The sequence below is a fragment of the Pezoporus occidentalis genome, unplaced genomic scaffold (assembly GCF_034315485.1).
Source record: "Pezoporus occidentalis ecotype Australia unplaced genomic scaffold, CSIRO_AGI_Poc_V1 ctg18, whole genome shotgun sequence".
In the NCBI taxonomy this organism is placed as follows: domain Eukaryota; kingdom Metazoa; phylum Chordata; class Aves; order Psittaciformes; family Psittacidae; genus Pezoporus; species Pezoporus occidentalis.
The window spans coordinates 5,698,203-5,720,223 of NW_026913640.1; the positions used below are offsets into that span (position 1 = coordinate 5,698,203).

Consider the following 22,021-nt stretch of genomic DNA (forward strand, 5'->3'; position numbering starts at 1 on the left):
TCCTTCAAAAAACGATTATTAAGAACACAACCAGTGTCCAGGAAAGGAAGGACTACAAACAACGTTCGGTTATTTAAAGCAAAGATAGTCCTACATCTCCAAAAATACTACTTTTTTTTTTCATGGATCACAATTAAATCGTTGGAAATTTCTGGGGCTTCTATCCTAGTGCTACGGTTCCTGCAGGGAAACAGAGAAATTGTTCACAACTCCTTAGTGGAACTGTAGCAATATCCCACTTTATTGGCTATTGTGACCCTGGCAGCCACTGGTGGGCTCAGCACCACTTTAATTACCTTCACATTACTTAGAAGAGTAATTCCCAGCTCATGCATCAAAATCCAGCCCCAAAAGATCTCTGCCTTGGTCTCCCCACCTCCTAGCTAACGTGATCTTTCCAAGAGAGTTAAGTACAGCACGAAGAGACAAGCCTATAGGTGGCACTCTTGTCCCGACACAACACTGAAGGACCACGAAGCGCTGGTCCTCCTTTCCGTTAGAGGAGGCTCACTCATTTCAGTGAAGAAACCCATTAGAGGCATTAACTCCACAAAGCACTTTCAATGAACATTTTCACTTTATTGTCCCATACACTTAAAACCGGAAACCTATGTTCAAAACACCTACTTTTGAGAATACTGAAATACAAAATATTTCACAAAGAAGTTTGTTACTGGATCACAAACAGAAGTGAGACATAGAATATGCTGATGTGTGCTCCAAGTCACAAGTTTAAGAACTGTACCACTACAGAATTGTCACACAGGCTTGGAAAGTGACCATTTGACTGTTTTTAAGTATCACCTCTGCACTTCTAGTATTACACATTTACTTGGAAACTTCTAGCAGTGGACAGAGAATATGGTAATTTTGACTTCAAGGTTTGTTTTGAAAGCACCATGACAACAGACTGTTCAAACTACTTCCTTCCAGAGGGAAGTCTAAACAGAGACAATTATTGCAGTTATGGCTTTTTACTGGTAATGTTTAATATCTTTGATAGGTTTGTGAATATACAAAAACAAGCAAATCAGTATTTCTTGGTAGTTGCTTCTGGAGAGCAGAACAAGCATTGCCCGTTTCAAATTTGTCCTTTTTAACTCTTATATTCTATAAAAAAATCCATGTGCTTGGCCAGGCACTGACCAGCTTTCCCTCCCTCTAGATTCTGTAATACTAAACTAACTCAAACAGGCAAAACTTCTTTATTGGTCAGCAGCAAAGAAGTTCCACCAGCTTTACACAATAAATAGATCTCTGCTTAATTGATTTTTTTCCCAAAGGGTGACATGACTAAATGAGTTTTATCAGTGACACACGTACCACACTCCATCACCAAGACTCTAAGCTTAGCCAGAAAGAGAAAGAGGAATGAAGGAAAGGGAAAGGAATGTCTGTTCTAAAACAACTGAAGATTTATGCTGCACTCTGCTTTTCTCTTACAGATCTCAAGGAAATGTTTTCTAATGCTACCTCAAGGTTACTTCTCACACAAGCATCTTGGTTCAAAATTCAGTTTTGAACAGTATCTTTTCCTGAAAAACTGAGACATCCCTGCAGTCCGACACTTAATGATATTCCTAGCTTGTAACAACACATGTTCATCACTCTCCTCATCGCTTGCTTGATCGCTTTTCGTGCTTATCCTTTGTGTGCTGGTTCCTGCTTTGGTGCCTTGGAGGAGAGTAGCTGACTCTCCTTCTGGACTGAAAGCTGGGTGTGTATGGGTGAATTCTGCGTTTCTTTGGTTTTTCTTCTCTCCTACTTTTGTTCGGCTCAGGCTCTTTACTGTCTTCCTTTTGCTCGCGTTCTTGGTCTTGTTCTTTTTGAGACGGTAATGTGTTTTTGATGGTATTAATAAGAAATCTTTTATTTGTACCAGCAAGAGGACATTTCAACCTGTAAAGACATTTAAAAGTCATCAAAAGACAAGATAAAACCATCATGAAACAAGTCTGAGATTTTAACTTCAAATATTTTTAAGACAGGTTTGTGCTTTTGGCTTTCCTTGCATGCCACCTAGTGTAAACTCTCAGTACAGAAAGATATGCTCAAGGTAGTCTCCATTCTCCTTTTATCTCACCCTTTATAGGATGAAAATTATTCTACTTCAACACAGTGAAATCCACATGAATTTCACAGGGTAGTGTGTGCAGGGGGAAGCAGAGGGTGGCGATATATTTTAAGGTTGATGGTGCTTAACTTAGACATTCAGGAATCAAATATTTAGTATCATATTCTAAGTCAAATTGGAACAGTTTATAAAATGATAATCTACTAAAGTCAGCATTATGTAACAAATTGAGATATTCAGAAATTAAGATATATACTTGCATTAAGAACCCAAACAGCTGTAGTGATAAAACATACACAAGGCATACCAATTTTAACTTGTATCTGGCAACCACCAAACATTTTATTTCTTTTTCTTAAACAGAAAAAATACTTATCCAACCCTTTCCCACTGTTTCCGACCTTCTCCTCTTACAGCTTATCACTTTTGCACATAGTTTATCATCTATATTTAGTATAAGTATTGCACGATAAGTATTGTACTAATAAGTATTGTATATTTCATTTATCTTGTGGTATCAGCTGTATTCCAAATTCATAAGCTCTTAAAGAATGGAATGAGAAAAAACAAGTTTGAAGATATTCCTGCAGTCAGCAGAAATCACTCTGAAGACTTTGTTTTTGGTAGGAGTCACCGTGATGTTTGTCTTCACAACATTTTTGAGTTTTGGAGAAGTTACTGATTACCCTAAAAAAGCAGAGCTGTTGGAGATCACAGTGCCACTTACTGGATCCACTATGGAGTCAATGAATCCTAACACCACAATGTTAGGATCACCTATTCTACCTGAATATTTTGTTTAAGTGTAGAAACTATTCCTGACCATTTAAAAATCTTTGACACCTCTGAATAATCAGAACAACAAAGTGTAACAGAGATCACATCTGATTATTTCACATACTTCATGACTTTGAACTGGACATAGCATTTACAGTGGTGTTTTCCTTCAGGTCTGCCTACTAAGTATTACTGGTAAGTTCTTTAGGGATTTAGGATAAGAACAATCCTGAGAGTAATTTCAGAAGTATACATTAAACAACCACACTGTCTTATTTCCGCTAGGTATCTCATGACCTATTTCCACAGCATAGCTAGTTTTAGAGTCTTCTAAGCTTTCTGCATATAAATCTACACTGGTTTGCTCCAATCCTAGTTAAAAAAAAAATCATTAAAAAATTCTAGATCTGCACCTAGTATAGATGTTTTGTAAATTAGGGAGACAGTATTTATCCATTAACTGTATTAATGAGTAAAAAAACCAAGACTAACATATGTCAGTAGAATACGGTTTCTACTTCAAACTATATTGCCTACAAACATGGTGCTGAACATGCCATGGCACAGGTTACACTCAAGACATACCACAAAACAGCCAACACTGACATTCTCGGTATGGCTTATGCCAGCACTAAACTGTTGCACCTCAACATTTCCTGCCAATGAGGGCAGCTTTCTCTAGGCTGCACTCAGGCAAAAGCTATTTCACATTTGTCTCCTTCCTCTTGCTTTTTCTTAGGAGCTAATGCATTGATTAAGTAGTAAATATATAGCACCAGAATGAGACAATCTGCCCTAAATAAATTCACCTTCCTGAAGTATTTATTTCTTTCTGGCACTATGAGTGCTGTTTGAGCTATATTAAGAATGAAAACTGATGAGAAATGCAGGGCTTCAGTGTTGGCTAAGAGATGCTATTAGTTAAACCTCCTACAGTGACAAAAGCGAGCCACTGGGCTTTCACAGATCAGCAGTAAGTTATGGCACTGAAGAGAATTATTAGTCCTTGATTTTAGTGACCTCAGACTTTAACAAAGCAAATTCTGCTTTTAACTCTTAAAGGAAACAAGATGAATAGCACATGCTACATTACACATGCACAAAAGCCCATAATGTTTACATATATCCCTGGTTATATGGAGCTGTGAAGATTAAAAGTGAACTATATTAATCCACTGATCTCTTTGAGAGCATTTCTAATAGTGAGAAAACCAACTCCAATGACGACAAGCCTTTGGCTTGCTGTAGGTCTGATCCTGCAACACTCAATTCAATGACAGTTTTGCCTTCAATATAAATTTTGAAGGGCTGGGAGGCAAGCTGAGCCTATGCAAAGTGGAACATGATACTGCTACCTAGTAAACAGGGCCACAGATCAGATTTTTAAAGCTTTTACTAAACAAAAGCGTGTTAAAAAAAACATTAAAGTTCAAACTGAAGTGTGCCTGAAGCAGGGTTGCAGGAGTGACCAAAGCAAGCATGCAATTCTTGAGGAGTCTGGTCTACAAAATTAACTCCAGCTCTGTAGCACCGTATTCACTCAGGGTTCATTTGTTACACTGCATGCTCCAAGAAGCTAAACCAAGCTATTCTTACACACAGAACATTGTCCCCCTCTACAGGTAAGTCCCCCACACCCCAAAATCTCCCTCCCCACTGTGCAATGACAAAAAGTCAACACCACATTTTGAGCAACAAAAAAAGATTAAATTCATTATTTCCACACAGGTCAAATCTTAACTCTACTTTTGATATTTTTAGGCAACTTCTGCGCAATAATACAGAATTTCCTGCCAAAACCTGTCATCAAGTATAGCACTGCAGTTCAGCTGTACACAGAAGTGTACTGTGCAAGCTCTTAACAGTGAAACATGCTGACACCATTTAAGAAACCAGAATGCCATGAGCTAGTCTTTTTCTCTGCTGAGTAACTGGACGTATCAGACAGGTTTGGCACAGCCAGTCTCAGCATATGCAGTAGATCACATCTTTCCAGGGAAGATACAGTGAATGAAGGCAAAAGAAAAAAAAAGAAACAACAGGCAGCTAGGGGTTGTTTTGCCAAACCAACTTATCTGGCTGTTATCCTTTCACAAGGATCTCATAAAAGAGGAAGCCTGGGAGGACACTGCAAGCTTTTATGGTCTTGGTAGCCAGATACAGCTGGCAGGACTTTGGATAGGAACCTGTACTCTGATCACAAGATTTTAACGCATTTACTCTCAATTGCTGTCTGCACTCTGTTTCTCCTCTTTACATTCAAATGAAAGAGATCTAGAGGAATCACACTGCAGTGTTTCTGCACAGTCATGCAACACCCATTCAAAGACAAGATGCAATACAGCATTTCACAGTTCTGGTGCCCTTAAACACTTCAGCCAAATCTTCATGATTTTGTATTCTGCAGTACCTCTAACACATTTGGTATTGAACAGAAAGTTATCTATATGAATGAAAGCAATTTTAGGATTGCCTTACAAGAAATGGAGTTAAAAGTAATTCAGTGCCTCCACACTTTATCTTCTTTTTGTAATTTCATCTGCTCTTACAATGTAGAGCAGAACAACCCATCCCAAAACATCCTGTTTTCCATATCTTATTTTAGGCAAGCTTTTCAAGTAAGCCAAGAAGACTGTATTCAGTTCAGCCTTTGCTTACTTGCTACTAGCATCTTTGAAGATAAGACCTATATGCTGGAGGAAAAACAACTAAAAAAGCCTCTAGACCTTTCCCAAGCAGTAGCTTTTGTGGCATTTCAACTGCCTTTCTGAATTAAAGCAGAACAACCCCCTAAAACAGGACCTAACTTCACTGCTATAAGGAAGCTTATGAATTATGTACATAGGACCAACAAAACCACTTAAGGAAAGATGAGCTTTTAGCTTCATTTTACCTAGAAACAAAACAGAAAACCTCAAACATCCCATAGCTTTATTCCACCTGTGTCCAATACTATCTGATGAAGCTAGGATAAATCTATCTAATGATTTCAAGTGTTTTTACACTATTTGCCCACAACTTCTCACCCAGGATCCAGCTGGCCCTTCAAATGCTAACTTCCAAACAGTTGTTTTGCTGTCTTTTCTCTTCCCAGAAGTTCTAGCATCACAGCAGCATCACTGAGATTCAACCACATATTCTGCTCCCTTTTGCTCAACGTTTCTGGCATGAAGACACCTTCAGAAGAGAATCGTCCCTTCTCTTAAACCTTTTCTTGTTTGTGATTAGTTCCACAAATGCTTGACCCAGATACATCAGCAGCAGAATCAACATCATGTAGATGTCATAAGGATGTAGGAGACCTCTCACAAGAATCACTATGGCCACAGAGTACATACAAAAGGAGCACTGCAGGAACTAGAAATGCTGCAGTGCTGAGAACAAGAATCTTGAGGAGATCCAAGGAACAAGTTAACACTCAAGAGCCAATAATGCAAAACCTACAAATGTGAATACCCAGTATTTCTTGGATTAATTTGCCAAGGATCTAGATACTACCAACCTGAGCAGTTCTGAGAGCATGGTGGCCAGACAGACAAGATTCTTAACCAGCTCAGACTTTAATACTGACAGATGCTCCATGGCCAGAGAGTCTCAGATAACTTCCCCTCTCACATAAGCTCTTTTCCATTATCACCAACAACCTCCCTGCTGGGGACAAGCCTTTATTCTACTAACATCTAACCCCTACAGGTTGTAGCACCTACCAATGTTATCCACAGCACTTATAAGACAATGTAACACTAAAGTAAAGCAATTCCAAACTGGAATAAATATTAGCAATGCTGGCCTATATTTAAAGGTGAGTCTTTGTATCAGAGACTGTGGACTACAGGATGACTGCTTGGTACATTTTTCCTATACCTGTCAGCTATGCTAGCTTGATGCCTACAGTTTAGGCTTAAATAGCAGCTGACTATCCATCTCACATGAGGACACAGCAAAAAGTTAAGTAGGTGTGCTTGGGGAACCTTCTTCAAACAGTGCACTTGAACTATGGAGAACTTACCACTCTGGACAGCAACAGAGCAGTGCCTTGAACCTGAAAGCAGTCCCAAAACAGTGTTCAGAGGCTTGCTGACTAAGCTTTTGCTGCAATCAGCACCCACCAGGAGACACTACTCCTTTGTAATGGCATGCACAATATAGATCCCCCCAGGAATGCCACCTCCCCACACACCGCCTTTAACCAATTCCTGTCAAATGCCACTGACTCCAGAAATGTATTTCCCAGTATTCACCAGGTGCTGGAGAGCAACATAAACTGGAATCAGAGAAGTATGAGCAGTAGCAGCCTCTGCTTCTCCTTACCCAAAGACAGGTGGCAGAACAAATCTTTTCTTCATAGGCAGAGTGGCTTCAACTATCCAGTACCAATGCAGGACTGATGGCCTTAAACTAGATGTCTCCAGGGTTTGTGCATCTCTTCGTCAGGACTCCTCTGACAAAGGGCTGAGGAAATCCCAGAAGTCCTCATGAAACACACCTGTAAGCATTTTGAGTTTGGCAAGGAAGGAAGGTTTTGCGTTTTACCTGCTAAGACCATGCTTTTAGACAAGCTGGTGATGACATATGGTCACATACACCAGTTGTACACTAGCCTATGCCAGACTCTATGGCAGCAGATCTGTGACAAATGGGATTACTGCCATTCTAAGGACAAATTTAGGGAGGCAAAAGTACCTGGAGAAGCATCATTAAAAAAAAAACAAACAACCCCACCATGTCAGTGCAGGATATCCTGAGCTGCAGACTGCCCAAAGCTGAGATTGCACCTTGAGGAAGTACTGCTACCTTACTGTACTTTTCTTGCTGCATTTCCTAGGCACCGGGTATCGACTGCCAAAGGAGACAGGGCACTGCAGAGACTGATCCTTTGTTCCACCCAGTATAGCTATCCTCATGTTCCTCTGCAGTTGCAAGAATCCTTACTTCAACAGTTTCAGTTTAGGGTATCACCACACCAGCCCTTACGTCAACAGTCTTCCTCTGCCTGAAGCCTTCTTAACTATCCTCTCCTCCACCTTTCATGCAAGCCTGGCATAGCCAGACATTATTTCACTCTAGTGGAATCTGCAGCTGTTCTGAAGAACAGGTCACCCTTATCTATCCCCTCTGGCAGGTCTTGGGCATCAGACTTTAGTAAACTGCGTGCTACCCCAAGCTGATCATCATAGCCAGCTGAGCAGGACTATTTTACAGATAAGGAATAACAAGTAGCCAGGAACAGAAGCCTATACATAGTCCTGGCAGGTACTCCAGACTGCACAAGGGGCAGGCAGCACAGTTGCACAGTGACACTTGGCTATCTCCCAACAGAAATCTTTAGTCTCCATACCTGGAATTAACTTGCAAACTCACAGTAACTGGATGCATGCAACACTTCACTGCTAATTCTCGGCACTGGTTTACGTGGCCATCTGGCAAGGCTGACAGCAAAAGCATGCTGTGTCAGTATAGCTATAGCCACCCTAGGGAATTAAATCAATTGAACTACTTTAACAAAAAGGATATAAACACTAGCAGAAATACTGAGTAAAATACACGAAAACACCCCAAAACGTGTTTAGAGAACATAAAAGATTCACTTTTTTTTTCAGCAGGACACTATTTTGATGTCTTCAGAGCTACCAAAACAAACAAAACCAAGAAACCAGCTAAGAACTTGATTAACAGTGCAGGCTTATCTCAGGTTGGTGAAGAAAGCCAAACTGTATCTACAAATGAGGTTAATAGTCAACTGGTGCACTACTTGCATGGTCATCCCTAGATCAAATAGTTTCTTATCAAAGTTATATACACTACTTTAGAGATGAATGACCCTTCTCAGCATGTTATTACTTCTTTAATTATAATTACATTCCATGATAATCTAGCTGTAAAAACTGAAATACTGCACTGAAGAATTAACACTGAATTTCACTTAAGATTTAAATACTGTGATTCTTTTCCGACTGGTTATACAAATTAGCCCCTGGGTTACTGGAATATACTTTGAGTTCATTTTTTTGCTGCAGTTTACATGTGGATTTTCTGCTAGAGGATGATTTCTTATTTTCACTGTACTAATGGTTTAGATTTCTTTGTTAGGTTGTGAATTCAGGCTAAAATTCCTTTAACTTAAACAGAATGTAACCCAGTAAAATGTGGCCAGTATGTGCATGCACACTGAAGCTACTCGGTATTTTCAAGACTCGCAAGGTTCCAATCTCAACATCACAATTCCGTCAATTATACAGAAATGGTATTATAGAAGCTATTCCCAGTTTTCCAGTTGCTTTGACTTCAACATATTCAGACAAGCAATTTAATGCAAGCAGAATTTACTTGAACTTCCTTCTTATCTGGACTCAAACTTTTGCCCAGACAAACTAATACCTGGATGAAGACAAATTATTTAAATATGAAGCACATTAAAGGTAAGAGACTTCTATCACATGTTAAATGTAAGACTTATTTTGGCATTGATCATAGCATTCATTCCTCTTGGCACAACTTACCAACCCATAGCTCCCATTGTCTCAGCTCTGGTTCTCCCACGTTTTGCCTCTTTAAGTAACTCTTCCACAGCCTTCCTAAATATGAGGAGAAAAAAAAGTTACCACTTGCACAACACAAGCACTTGCCACTTTATGTACTTACGTAAATAAATTGGATAGCTGTTTCATGGAAATGAAGAAAGAAATAAAGAGGCTACCAAAACAATCTTGATTTTTATTAAGATAATTCACATTCCTATGCGCCAAAATTAAAAGAAACGTTCTAAGATATTAAAAGCGATTAAAACTGTTGCAAATACAATAGTTGCAACACTAACTGAAGAACAGAAATAAAAGTGTACAAAATTGATGTACTACACTGAAAAGCAAGTCCCTGTCACTTCACTTTAGGAATGCTCTTCCCTGCTGTCACTTCACATAGGTTTCTCCTGAAGTCTCTCAACCACAGCAGACCTGTTTTGAGCACAGTTCACCACCACCAGTAGAACAGCAAGCAGTCAGATGATAATCAAATCACTGCAACTACCAGCTCTCAAACTGCAGTAGCTTCATGTAAAAGTGGAAGAAAAGAGACCATCATTGTGACTATGATCCACCACTACCCAAAACAACCAACCTTTACATTCAGTACCTTCTAAAACAAACTGGCCAGGCTAGCACTATAGCAATTAAGTAACTATGCTCACATAAAAAGTCATCAGATTCTAAATTATGCAAATTATAGAGAACTCCTGCAATATCAGTCTTTCAGCTCTCTTTACAAATCAATTTCAACTGCTTTACAGTACATGCTTGAAGTTAATGGGAAAACCAATGAATGGATAATGTGAGCCATTTATTTTATAAATTGAATGCATAAACTAACAATTTGGTTAGTTAACTGTAAGCAACTATTTATCTTAACCAAAGTATCTGAGACCTTTTTTTCTCTGGTTATATCAAAGATCAGACTCACTTGGCATCCATCTTAGTAGCCTTATAAGTTGACACCCTCCTTTGTAATCAAACACTGTTTCCTAATATTGGTCTTTCAACATCACTCTTACTCACTGCACCTTTACAAAGCCCTTTCGACTTGCATAGACAAATGAAAGAAACCAAGCTCAGATCCTCTTTGAAAGAATGTGTTTCCACTCACTGAACTTATACCCTCTACAGAAGCAAGCCAAAAGCTTAAAAGCTATGCAAACAAGGTTTTTACATTTGCTTTTAGAGGCCTCTTGGGACTCTGCATTCTTTGTTCTCTTCATTTTTACAGCTTGGTTATAATACAAACAGCCCTGTGGCTGCCAGCTTCAACTCCAACAGCGGCAGCATGAGCAAAGGGAATGCAGCACGCAGCTTTCACACGAGAGCCACCCAAAGACCATGGGACTGATAGGAAGGAAAATTAGGGTCAGGGACATATTTAAGAACATTTTCATCATTCTGGCATGTTTTATAGCAAATACCACTTAAAACTTGCTGTGGCAATCCTTTTTGAGCAGTCAAGCTTAGCTGCAGAATTACAGTAACACAAAGGTAAAAGCAATGGTATTTTTATCTTCCAGAGCATGTTCCCAAGACCTAGTCACATTTCGGAGGGATTAGACTTTTTCCTCTATATTCTAAGGTTACAGGCAAAGCTCCTGATAAATAAATCCTAACCACCTGCATCACAAATGAATGTGCCCAAAGAACAGGAGAATGTTTAAGGCTCTGAAGTCAGGCAATACCCGAGATATTTACTATTCCTCACTCAGGGAAAGAGCTTCAGGTTTTTTTTTCTTTTTCCCCAAAAGATCAAACAGGCTGAAAAATTAACAATTGGTAATAAAGAGTTATGTCTGATACAGTTACAGGCAATGAAAACACCATGTCATTACAAAGACCACCCAATGCTTGAAACTACAGACCACTCTGCTAGCAGAAGACACATCATGCTGGATCTGATGGCTGAGAGGCCAGGCAGCCACAGCTCTATACCCAGGTCCAACCAGCAGCAAGGTTGAAAATCTATTCCCAGCAGGCAAAGTGTAGACAAGTGAACCAATCAGCAGCCTATTCACACACAAACACACCTCACGATTCCCTTATTCCTCTATTTTCCCCACTGTTGCTTCTCTGGAGGTCACCTGAACCTACCCCTTTCCCCACCTTTGGTTCCTCCCCTGCACATCCCATAACAAGCCACAGGCAACCTCAAAATGCTGTTCTCACACATCCCATAATGCGTCACACAACCTGAGGCAGCAACACCCTTAAGTCTCAAAGGCACCCCAGCATTGACTCATCTTGATGGGTGTCGTGCCTGGAAGCTGAGGCTGGCTCCTGGAGTCAGTCCTAGGAGAGGCCTAGAGAAGACATTCATTCCTCCTGGTCCTTACTGTGGGGCTCCCATCTGCCACTGTGCCCTGTGCTCCTCTGGGCTTGTGAAGATGAACTTCTGATGGGCTGGTGGCTCTCAGGATGGGCCTGGGAGCAGTCAGGGGTGGGTATTATTTGGGATCCCACATCCGCCATGGTCTTTCTTTAGTCACCACAGAATGGCTTGAGTTGGAAGGGTTCTTAAAGACTGCTTAGTTGCAACTCCCCTGCCACAGGCAGGGACACCTTCCACTAGACCAGGCTGCTCCAAGCCCCATCCAACTTGGCCTTGAACACTGCCACAGATGGGGCAGCCACAGCTTTTCTGGGCAACCTGTGCCAGTGCCTCACCACCCTCACAGTAAGCATTTCTTCCTAATATCTAACATAAATCTACCATCTTTCAGTTTGAAGCCATTCCCCCTTGACCTGTCCCTACATGCCCTTGTAAAAAGTCCCTCTCCTCTGTGGACATGCCTGGCAGCTTTCAGCACATAACCTAACAAACTGCCATCTCCACCCATGCCATCTTCTCATGTATCTACTGGAATTGCTTCACAGCACACAATTGGCTATGGAAGTACACAGACCTGGAGCAGGAGGGCAGCCTTCACATTCAACACCTCCCAAAGTCAGAGAAGGGTCATCTTTATTACACATTTTCATGAGAGACCTTCATAGCATTAATAACTGCTTGCAGTCTACACCATTACTATTCAATTCAAAGGCCAGGCTGCTCGGCTACTGCAATCCCCCAAAATCACACTTATACCTACTTCCTGAGGCACTCTAGGTCCTGACAGCAAGCTGCAAGCCCAGGAAGGAAAATAGCAGGGTTTTTTAATCAGTTTTCTTAAAGTAGTTTTATGCTGACTACACAACTTCTTTTCAACCATGCATGGGACTGGAAACAGAAGTGATGTTGGTATTCTGATTACATCTGAATAATTAATCTCAAGACCTTCAGTTAAGTAAAGGACTGAAAATACCGCCTTTCACAATAAAGGAATGGTAATGAAGGCCAGTGTTATCTATAATTAACTCCTGTGAGCTGATTTGGCCTATCTGTCAAAAATACAGCCTAACCCACAATATTAAGAGCAAGAATGGGAAAAAAATGGACAAATATGCCACAAACTTGCTAACATTTGTTCAAGGGCAAAGACACACCACACTGGGCATGTGAATGCTCTCATTCTCTATCAGGTTTCTACCTACTTAAACATTCTATTTGTCAGTTCCATGAATTCTATTTGCAGCACATTTCTGTGCTGATATTCTGACCAGCTTGAGTAGTGAACATACCACTCCATTTCAGACTCTGATTTTAATTTGCAGACCACTTTTTTTTTTTGCCATGAATATGAGAAAGAATGGCATACCAAATCCTGAAACTTTGATTTTAACTGTTAAAAACAACAGTAAGAACTACCAATTAATGTCTCCAAGGCACAAAGCTTGCTTGCTGGAAAGTGTAATTGGGATGCCTGTGCAGCAAAAATATTAGACTACAGATTCTCAGCTACAGCCCTCTTGTTACAGAATTAAAGCAATCCTCGTGATTCAGAACAGCATCTCCTTAGGAAACACTTAATTCCAAGTAAATGGTGCTCCAAACAAGCTTGGTAGGCACCTCTAATAAAGTATGGTATCCAAGGTTATGAAATATTTATAGTTGTTGAAAGAATGGATTATGGAAGGATTTAGACACATAGTGTAACAAAGCTACTTTTATATTCACAGAGAAATGACATATTTGCTGGCTTCAAACACACAAAACCACCATGAAAATTTAGGAAAGAGATAGGGAAGAAACAAGTTTGTTTTTTTTTTAGGTAGGGATATAAAGTATTATCGCTGTAATGTCTCAATGGATATTTACTTGAAATAAACTAGGAAAAGGACATGCACTTGCTTGCAAGGGAAACAAACTAAATAGTTCCTAGTAGCTGATTGTAACCTTCCCCCCCCCCCCCCATTCTTGGGTCCTATCTTCACAATACCATTAATTATGTATTAACAGAATTTAGCCTAGAATTTTCTTAGAATCACACTGTATCTCAAGACTCTGGGCCTTCACTGATGTACCAGTATGTTCACAGGAAAAAACATCAGTTCATACTTCTAGCAAAGGTTACTGCGTGAAATGGAGCAGAGGAAGTAAGTAAGTCAGCAGAATGTAGCAAATATTACTATTTCACACACCTGTGGTATTTACAGCATTTACAGTTTTAAAACCCAGAGTATGGAACAGTCACATGGTAACTTGCGAGTCAGTATTCAGCTTTGGTAGCAACTATCACTTCCTATTAAAGTGAGAAAAACATCAAACACAAGGTCAAGCAAGAGTCAGACACAGTGAAACTGAAAAACAACAGCAGGAAAATGTGTCAGTAAGGACAAAATAGAACAAGCAAGATGACAAGACCTCTCCTTAGATAACAACAAAGAAATAGGACTTATTTGTCTTAACAGATCACTATTTGGAATGCTGGGGCACAAAATTTGCTTCAGACCTGAGAAAACATGCACAAAAAAAGTTACACTTCTTTTTCTGCCATGGTAAATAAAATAAACCCCGTACATCTGTTAGTTAAGACCTGCACATGCAAGACAAGCATAAATTCAGAGACAGACTACTGAAAATATTCCAAATAAGCCCATTTTTAAACACTCAAAATATACCTAAAATAGTTAACACTGTGTCTGGAGAAGAGAAATGCCATTATTTGTATGCAAAAGCCATACTACCAAAAGCCTAAAAATTATAAACCTTAACTACCATCACTGTACTACTCACAGGAGAGTACAGTCAACAGGTCACTAAGGAGTAGTCTGTAAAACCAAAGGATAAAAAGGTCTGTATTAAACTCCTGAAGATTGTGTAAGGAAGCATATTTGGAGTAAGAAATATTCAAGCATGACACCTACATGCATACAACACAAGCTGAATTCAGGGTGCTACTAGCAAAGTGAGCTGTTATGAAAGCTGATGGTAGAAAACGTAACTGATCATAGAATGGTTTGGGTTGGAAGGGACCTTAAAGACCACCTAGCTCCAACCACCCTGCCACGGGCAGGGACATCTTCCACCAGACTAGATTGCCCAAGGCCCTATCCCATGATAGGAGGATCCAGCCCAGAAAGTGATAATCAATTATTGTACTTGTACAATAATTTGTACAATAATTTGTTTGTGTTCAGAGACAGATGGCAGCATGGATTGAAGACACTGGACAGCTAAACTCTACTGTGTACCACATGATAAGTAATACTGAGCTTCATCTTCACTATCTACCATAATGCCACAGCAAAGGAATAGCAAACCCCAATTCCAACTGAAGCTATGAGGCTGGATAAAACTTTGAATCTGGTTCCTGAGAAGGAGAGCATCAGAACAAGACTGGAGCAGGCAGCCACAGACAGTGACTGACTGGCTATACCCTGAACTGCCTGGGGACAGCCACAGCAGTCAGAAGACAGGCAGCAAGAAAGAACAGCGACACGGTTTCAACTTGCTATGAATGAAAAAGGTTTAAATGTGGAATGCCACTAATAAAAATAACATTCATGCATATAAAGAAAGAAACTTCTAAGTGATGATCTGAGAGCAGAAGTAGCTTACTAAGAATTAAAGGGCTCTTAGACAGCATTATGCACTTGAGGCCTTCCACCACTGCAGTGCTATCAATTTTGGCTCGTTTAAAATACTTTACAGATATAAGCAGAGAGAAGTTATTTCCTATAAGCACTCTCAGACATAGTTTCTTTAAAGTTAAGGGAGAGACCCATGAGGAGAACAGTTCAGAAAGCTTCTGGTCATCAAGTCAGTGTAATGGGTTTTTTAAACATCCATAATAAAATTGCAGTCACAAAGAAGCATGTTTAAAAAAAAATAAATTCCAATAACTACAAATAAGATTATTACTCCAAAATTTGTGATATAAATACCTAAAGTCTATTCCTTAAATCAAAAGTAAGAGGCCTACTGTGACTGAGATTACAAATACAGAAATCTACATTTAAACCCTAAGCATTTGCTTGGGAATACAGTAACTCAGTATGTACAGAGAGGTGTATCTTCTCATACCAAGAAAACACAAAGCAGAAAGCAATTTTATTATTTTCCACAAAATAACTGCCAAACACTTTGTATTATTCCATACAAGGAATAGAACAATTTAAACAGTTAGTCAACAGCCAGATCTCCAGCACTGAACCTTGAAATTTGTAAGAAAACAAAGTCTGGGCTTTATTTATTTTACCATTTACAAGAAAATAAAGTTTGGGTTTTATTTATTTCACCAAGTATCACCAAATGATAACTGATGAAAGATGAGCCAGCTAAGCCTTCTCAAGCTTGTTTCTAAATGGTACGTGCATGCCTCACAAGAATAACTGGTTTCTGTAATGGATTTCCTCCTGATGCACGAAGATTTGGCTAATTTTCTACTGCAGCTCCCCCAGCGAGGCCTCCAAGGGTTTGTCGTGAGGACTCGGAGCAGCTCGGCTCCAGGGGCGCACCCCCTGGCGCGCACCCACCGCTACCCAGGGGCCGGGGCGATGTAGGTCAGAGCAAAGCCGAGCTCGAGGTCTCCTCCCAGCCGTGGGCCAGCAGCCGCCTCCCGCCCCGAGAGCCGGGCCGGGCGCCGGGAGGGGCCGTCCCAAGGCCGCAGCCAGCTCGGAGCACACCGGCAAGCTGCGCAGAGCCCCGGAGCCCTCTCCAGACCACCACCGCCGCCGCCTGGGCCCTGTGGGGCAGAAGATGACGCCGGGCCCTGTTCGGGTGAGAAATCCCGCTGAGGCCGAGAACTCCGGCAGCCGCTCAGCGGTCCCCACCGCAGCCGCTCGCCCCTCACCTCTCCAGGTCTGGGTCCTCCTCCATGTCGGCGCCCACTCTCCCCGGTACGGCCCAGCTCCTTAAGCGAATGGCAACGCCATTCCCCCTTCGCAGACCAGAGCGACAGGGGCAGGCGCAGAGGACAGTGAGGACCCCGGCGGGGAGGAGTCAGGGCGGGGCGAGCCGGGCCGCCGCCACACCCGCAGGGTACCTAAGGCCACAGGCGGTCGCCCCCGGCCTCTCAGGAGGGGAGAGCGGTGTCCCAGCGGGCCCTGTGGGCTCCTGCCCGCCCTGCTGCATGCCAGCGGGACGCACCGGACACCTCCTTCCCGGCGGCAGGAGCGCTGCGAGCCCCGCACCGGGAGAAGCCGGTGTGGGGCGTTCACCGCTCGGTTGTCCGTGTCTGAGTGGAGACGGGCGGGAGTGGGCTCGGCGGCAGCTCCCGGGGAGGCGGGAGTGGAGCTGCGCCTCCTGTCAGCGGCGGAGTCCCCAGGGACTTGGCATTCAGCGGGGCCGCAGGACTGGGGCGGACAGGGACAAGCCTCCTCTCAGTGCTCTGTGCGAGGCAGTTTCCCGGCCGGCCCCTCCTCCGCCGGGGTCCCGCCCCACGAGGCGGGCTGCGATCAGGCGAGTGGTGGGGACACCCCGGCCTAGGGCTCAGCCGCGGCCCGCCCCGGCCGCGCTCCTATAGGCTGCTGCGCGCCCGGCCGTCCGGCCCCGCGCCCCAGGCTGCTGCTGGAGTGGCGGAGCGCGGCTGTCACTTGGGGTGCGCCGTTGCCCAGGGTGGGGGGCGGGAGTACCGGCCCGGTCCAGCGGAGAGGCGCTCCGCCAAGTGCTGCGCGGAGTTTGCCTCCCGCCGTGCGGAGCGGGCGGGCACGGCCGGCTCGGCTGAGGGGCGCGGCAGAGGAGAGCGTGGTGCGGAACGGCGGCGGTGAGTAACTTCCCTGCCCCACCGCGGTGCCGACTGGCTCAGCCGCCCTCCCCTCTCCTCGGCCGGCGGCGGCCGCACCCCCGCTCTTCCTTGGCCGCGGCTCTGGGGGCTCCCCGCGGACGTGGTGGGGCTGGGCCTGCTGCGGCTGCCGGGTTGCGCCGCCCTGTAGGGGTGACAAGTACGGGAGAGGAGTCGGGGCTGAGGTGTGTGAGCAGGGTCTCTGCCCCGGGGCTCTGGCGGTAGCGGCTCTGCGCGGGGAGAGCGGGGATTCCAGCCGGCCTTCGCGGGAGAGCGGGTGCGGTTGTGAGCGGGTCCCTGCCCGCTGGCGGTGATTGGGGACTGCGCCCAGAGCCGCGACGAACGCGGGCGGTGGGACTGCTCCACAGGCGCCTGTACTCCGAGTCCCCGAGCGCACCTCCGCTGCTCCCGGGCAGCTCGGTTAACGGAGCGGCTGCCTGCGAGGGAGTCAGGTTACTGCGGGTGGGGGAGGCAGAGGAACAGCTGCGAGCGAACCCCTGCTGCAGGACCTGGTTTCACGTTGTGTGTCTTACAGCTGCGCCAGAGCAGCCCGGCGCTGCCTGTGAGATGTCTCTGAGCCCTGTGTAGTTAGTTGGCAGCTATTTCGAAATATTAACTCCGGTCCTCGCTGTTCTGACCCAGGCGGTCTGGATTTTTCCCCCGTTTGTTAGATCTCATCCCTGAAAACGTGGTTAAAAAATTTAAAGCCTCGTGTCTTTTCAACTTTAGCAAGGCATACTTTTACATTGTCATTGCTTGTCGGTCAACTAATTGAGAAAGCAGTTGCTGGAGCGGTGGTAGGAATCTGACAGTCCCTTGTGACTCTTCTGACTGCTCCTGATGTAGAGAGCTGATTGTTTACTTCTGTAGAAATCCACTATTAAGTACTTCTGAGCTTCGTTTAATTCCTTTTTTAATTACATGATATTGTGGGTTTGTGTTTGTCTCCGTGTGCAAAGTAAAAAATTTCTGTTGGGGATTAGCTTTGGGGTATGTTTGAAAGTCTCTGGAAATAAATTTCAAATTATAAATGCTTTTGAGCTTCTGTTAGAAGGGAAACTGGTCTGAGCTCGGCTCTCATTGAACAAACGCTTTGGATTACTTTGTTTTTTATTTTTCCTCTGCCCAATTCCTTTTGGCTTCACGATGCTTTAGTCTAAGCTGCAATCCAGCAGCAGATCAAGGAGGCTTAGGGAGAAACATCAGATGGTTTTGGTTAGTGTCCCTACCACTTGGAAAGTAAACATGATAGTACCATATGCTGCCCTGACATTATTAAAACACATTTCCTCAAAATGGGAACAAGGTATATCAGTGCACTTTCTAGACACATAAGATTTAATATGGTCCTTTATCATTTACTCTGTATTTTTCTAAATTATAAGCTTGCTGAGGGAGGAATCCTTTTTCCTGAACATAGTGCAATATGAAATTATTAGTTCCAAATTCAACAGCTGCAGTGGACACCACTTTGCCCAAGTAGATTATTTACTTAATAATAATAAAAAAAAACCCTAATGCAATGCTAAATTTTAAAGTGCTTGTATTGTTACAATTCTAAAATCTCTGAATATTGTGGGAGGGGAAGAGTAATTTTACAATGAGAGTTTTCAGTAATGAATTTTTGACTCTACTGACCCCTAACTCTGCCCAGTGGCTTCAGCAAGAGAGGCCAGGGCCTTGGACTTGGGTCTGAGATTTGCAGACATAGTGGGATTTCCTTATACAGGACTTGAATTATTCAATTAAAGCTATATTAAAATTAAGCTACGTTTTAGGGACAAAACTTTACAAGAGGAGCGTAAGCTGGTGATGGAGTGGAAAAGTACTGTTCTCTTGAGACAGTTGGGTTAGGTTAAAAAATAAGCCTAATAAAACCTGTCATGCATAATTACAGAAATGCTTGCTTTGACATTGCAAGCTTTGGCATTTGTTTGGAGTCTGCTCTCATTGAAGCCCTGATGACCTTGGTGAAACTTTGTTTTTTCGTAAGGCTTTACTTGCCCTTGAACAGCCTGTCCATCTCAATTTCAGTGTATATTTATGGGCCTGTATCACTAAAAAAACGGCAGGATGATTTTAGCTGCTAGTTAAAACTCTCTGCTTAAAAATACTTCAAAATATTCCCCTCTTTCTTTTAATCCAGTTTTTATGTACTCTGAAAAAATGTCTTAATACAGTTGAAAGCAACTGTGAAGAAATGATACCAACCCTATCAAAGTGAAATGTATAAAGATATGATTGTACTAGACACTGGATTAATATAAGTTATTGTCTCAGAATAGCAAAATTATGCTTGTTTAAAGAGCTAGTACACATTAAGAGCTATAACTAATAAGAAAACAGCATTCATTCGGTGTTAAAAGGCACCAGAGGAAATTAGTTGCCTGTTTGATACAGCAGTGGCTTGTCTCTGATATGTGAAAATTCTTTATTGATTTACTTTCCAGGGGCAATTTTAATGTCACACACTGAATTGCATGCTGCTCAATTGCTTTATTAGGTCAGTGGAGTTTGTTACAGATTGTAGTGCCTTTTAAAGATGAAAATTCTTTTAAATGCCAGTATCAAATAATGCAACTGTTGGGTCATGATGTCTACAGAGCAATAAAAAAATAATAATCTTGTGGTGTGTGCTTTTTGTGGTTTGTTTTTTCTTTTTTTGCCCTGATTCTGCAGGTGTTTGTGCTTACATATGTTTAGTTTTAAATGCCCAAGTATTTCTTTCAGAATTAGTGAGTCTGTTCTTAGGCTTAATGTTAAGCCTGCATGTAAATGTTTTCAGGGTCAGGATTTATGTACACAAAGTTCATGGGATAAACCTGTTGTGTTTTCATACTGACTGTTCTGTATTCTGCATGTAAGTAGCTGACTTCTGCTTTGGATCTGGGGACTGGTTTTATCTACTAACATGTATGGATATGCTCCCAACCCTGCTTCTGCTGTGTTAGAGGGGGTAGAAGTGCTGTATGTCAGCTGACTTCATCCTTGCAATGTGTTTTGTAGTACTAAAGGTGTCTTTCATTTCTAAACTATTTTGGGTGATATGAATTTGCATAGATATCAATCCTTTACGTTTTCATAGATGCTTATTTTCAGCAATTATATATAATTGATGTTAGTATTACAAGTAATTTGGGGTCTGGAAGATGAAAGGAGTCTCTTGCTGAGTCTCTCATACTGAGCTGTGCATTAGATGGTGAAAACAAAAGCTTAAATACACAGATGTTTGATACAAAATCAGGTAACTTGTGAACATGCAAGATTTTAAATTGTTTTTTACTTCTGTGTTTTTTTTTTTCTGCACAATGAATGGGAATGCTTTTATTTAAAAAATGGAAACTTGGGGTAACATAGCTGAATGTTTGCAGCCTACAAAGATGTTAAACAGTGCCGGTTCCAATACCGGTCCCTTAGGAACACCACTTGTCTGTACTGGTCTGTACTTGGACATTGAGATATTGACCACAATTCTTTGAGTGTGACCATTCAAGCCAATTCCTTATCCACCAAGTGGTCCATCTGTCAAATCCAGCCAGTTTAGATTGTCTCTGGATGTGTTTAGATTGTCTCTGGATGTTGTGTGAGACAGTGTCAAACACTTTGCACAAGTCCAGGTAGATGAGTCACTTTTCTCTTGCTAACCAATGCTGTGGGACCATCATAGAAGGCCACTAAATTTGTGAGGCATGGTTTACCCTTAGTCAAGCCATGTTTGCTGTCACCAATCACTTTCTTATTGTTCGTTTGCCTTAGCATATTTTCCAGGAGGATCTGCTCCATGATCTTGCTGAGCCCTGAGTGAGACTGACTGACCTATAGTTCACCAGGTCTTCCTTTTTTCCTTTTTTTTTTTTTTTTTTTTTCCCCCTCCATTTAAAAATGGGGGTTATGGTTCCCCTTTTCCAGTCAGTGGGAACTTCACCATATTGCCACAGCTTCTCATATATGATGAATGGTGGCTTAGACACTTCATCTGCCAGTTCTCTGGCTGAACCTGTGGATGCATCTCATCAGGTCGCATGGACCTGTGCACCTTGGGGTTCTTCAAATCTGATCTATTGTGGGCAGTTCTTCATTCTCTCAGTCCATGTGTTTGCCTTTTGTGACTTGCGCTGTATGGCTGGAGGACTTGCTGGTGAAGACTGTGGCAAAAAAGTCACTGAGTACTTCAGCCTTCCCTATATCCTGGGTAGAAGGTCTCCTGTTTCCCTCTGGAGAGGGACCACATTTTCCCTGTTCTTCCTTTCATCAACATACTTGTAGAACCTTTTCTTGTTACCCTTGGTGTCCCTGGTCAGGTTTATTTCTGTCAGGGCTTTGGCTTTCCTACCTGATCCCTGGTTGCTCAGACAATTTCTCTTGTGTTCCTCCCAGGCTAGCTGTCCTTGCTTCCAGCCTCTCTAGGTTTCCTGTTTGTGTTGGAGTTTCTCCAAGAGCTCCCTTTTCATCCATGTAGGCCTCCTGGTGGTTTTGGACTTTGTCAGGATACATAGCTCCTGAGCTTGGCGGAGGCGTTCCTTGAATGTTAATTT

General features: G+C 42.5%; 2 protein-coding genes across 4 annotated transcripts in view; one reads left to right on the top strand and one right to left on the bottom strand.

The window, feature by feature from the left end:
• Window positions 1-558: 558 nt before the first annotated feature.
• Window positions 559-16,999, bottom strand: POLR1D (RNA polymerase I and III subunit D). 3 transcript variants are annotated; one of them, XM_062615126.1, is made up of 3 exons: window positions 16,557-16,999; window positions 9,352-9,426; window positions 559-1,899 (listed from the first exon to the last, which is right to left on the bottom strand). In XM_062615126.1, exons 1-3 carry the CDS (start codon window positions 16,580-16,582, stop codon window positions 1,614-1,616), a joined length of 387 nt encoding a protein of 128 aa, XP_062471110.1. In that variant the 5' UTR covers window positions 16,583-16,999; the 3' UTR covers window positions 559-1,613. The 3 variants fall into 3 exon arrangements, with proteins under 3 accessions (XP_062471110.1, XP_062471112.1, XP_062471113.1); XM_062615128.1 differs by having other exon boundaries at window positions 9,352-9,422; window positions 16,557-16,998; XM_062615129.1 differs by lacking the exon at window positions 16,557-16,999 and adding an exon at window positions 16,075-16,203.
• A 774-nt stretch (window positions 17,000-17,773) lies between these two features.
• The window catches only part of LNX2 (ligand of numb-protein X 2), a 55,007-nt gene continuing 50,759 nt past the window's right edge, over window positions 17,774-22,021 (top strand). The window contains exon 1 of the mRNA XM_062615125.1: window positions 17,774-17,796. The gene's annotated coding sequence lies outside the window, so the exon portion shown is untranslated. The remainder of the gene's footprint in view (window positions 17,797-22,021) is intronic.

Coding starts and splice junctions, on each gene's coding strand:
- POLR1D (XM_062615126.1), bottom strand. CDS start 16,582: ATGGAGGAGGACCCAGACCTGGAGAG. Junction 9,427..16,556: donor GAGGACCCAGACCTGGAGAG/GTGAGGGGCGAG, acceptor CCTCATATTTAG/GAAGGCTGTGGAAGAGTTAC. Junction 1,900..9,351: donor ACAATGGGAGCTATGGGTTG/GTAAGTTGTGCC, acceptor ATGTCTTTACAG/GTTGAAATGTCCTCTTGCTG.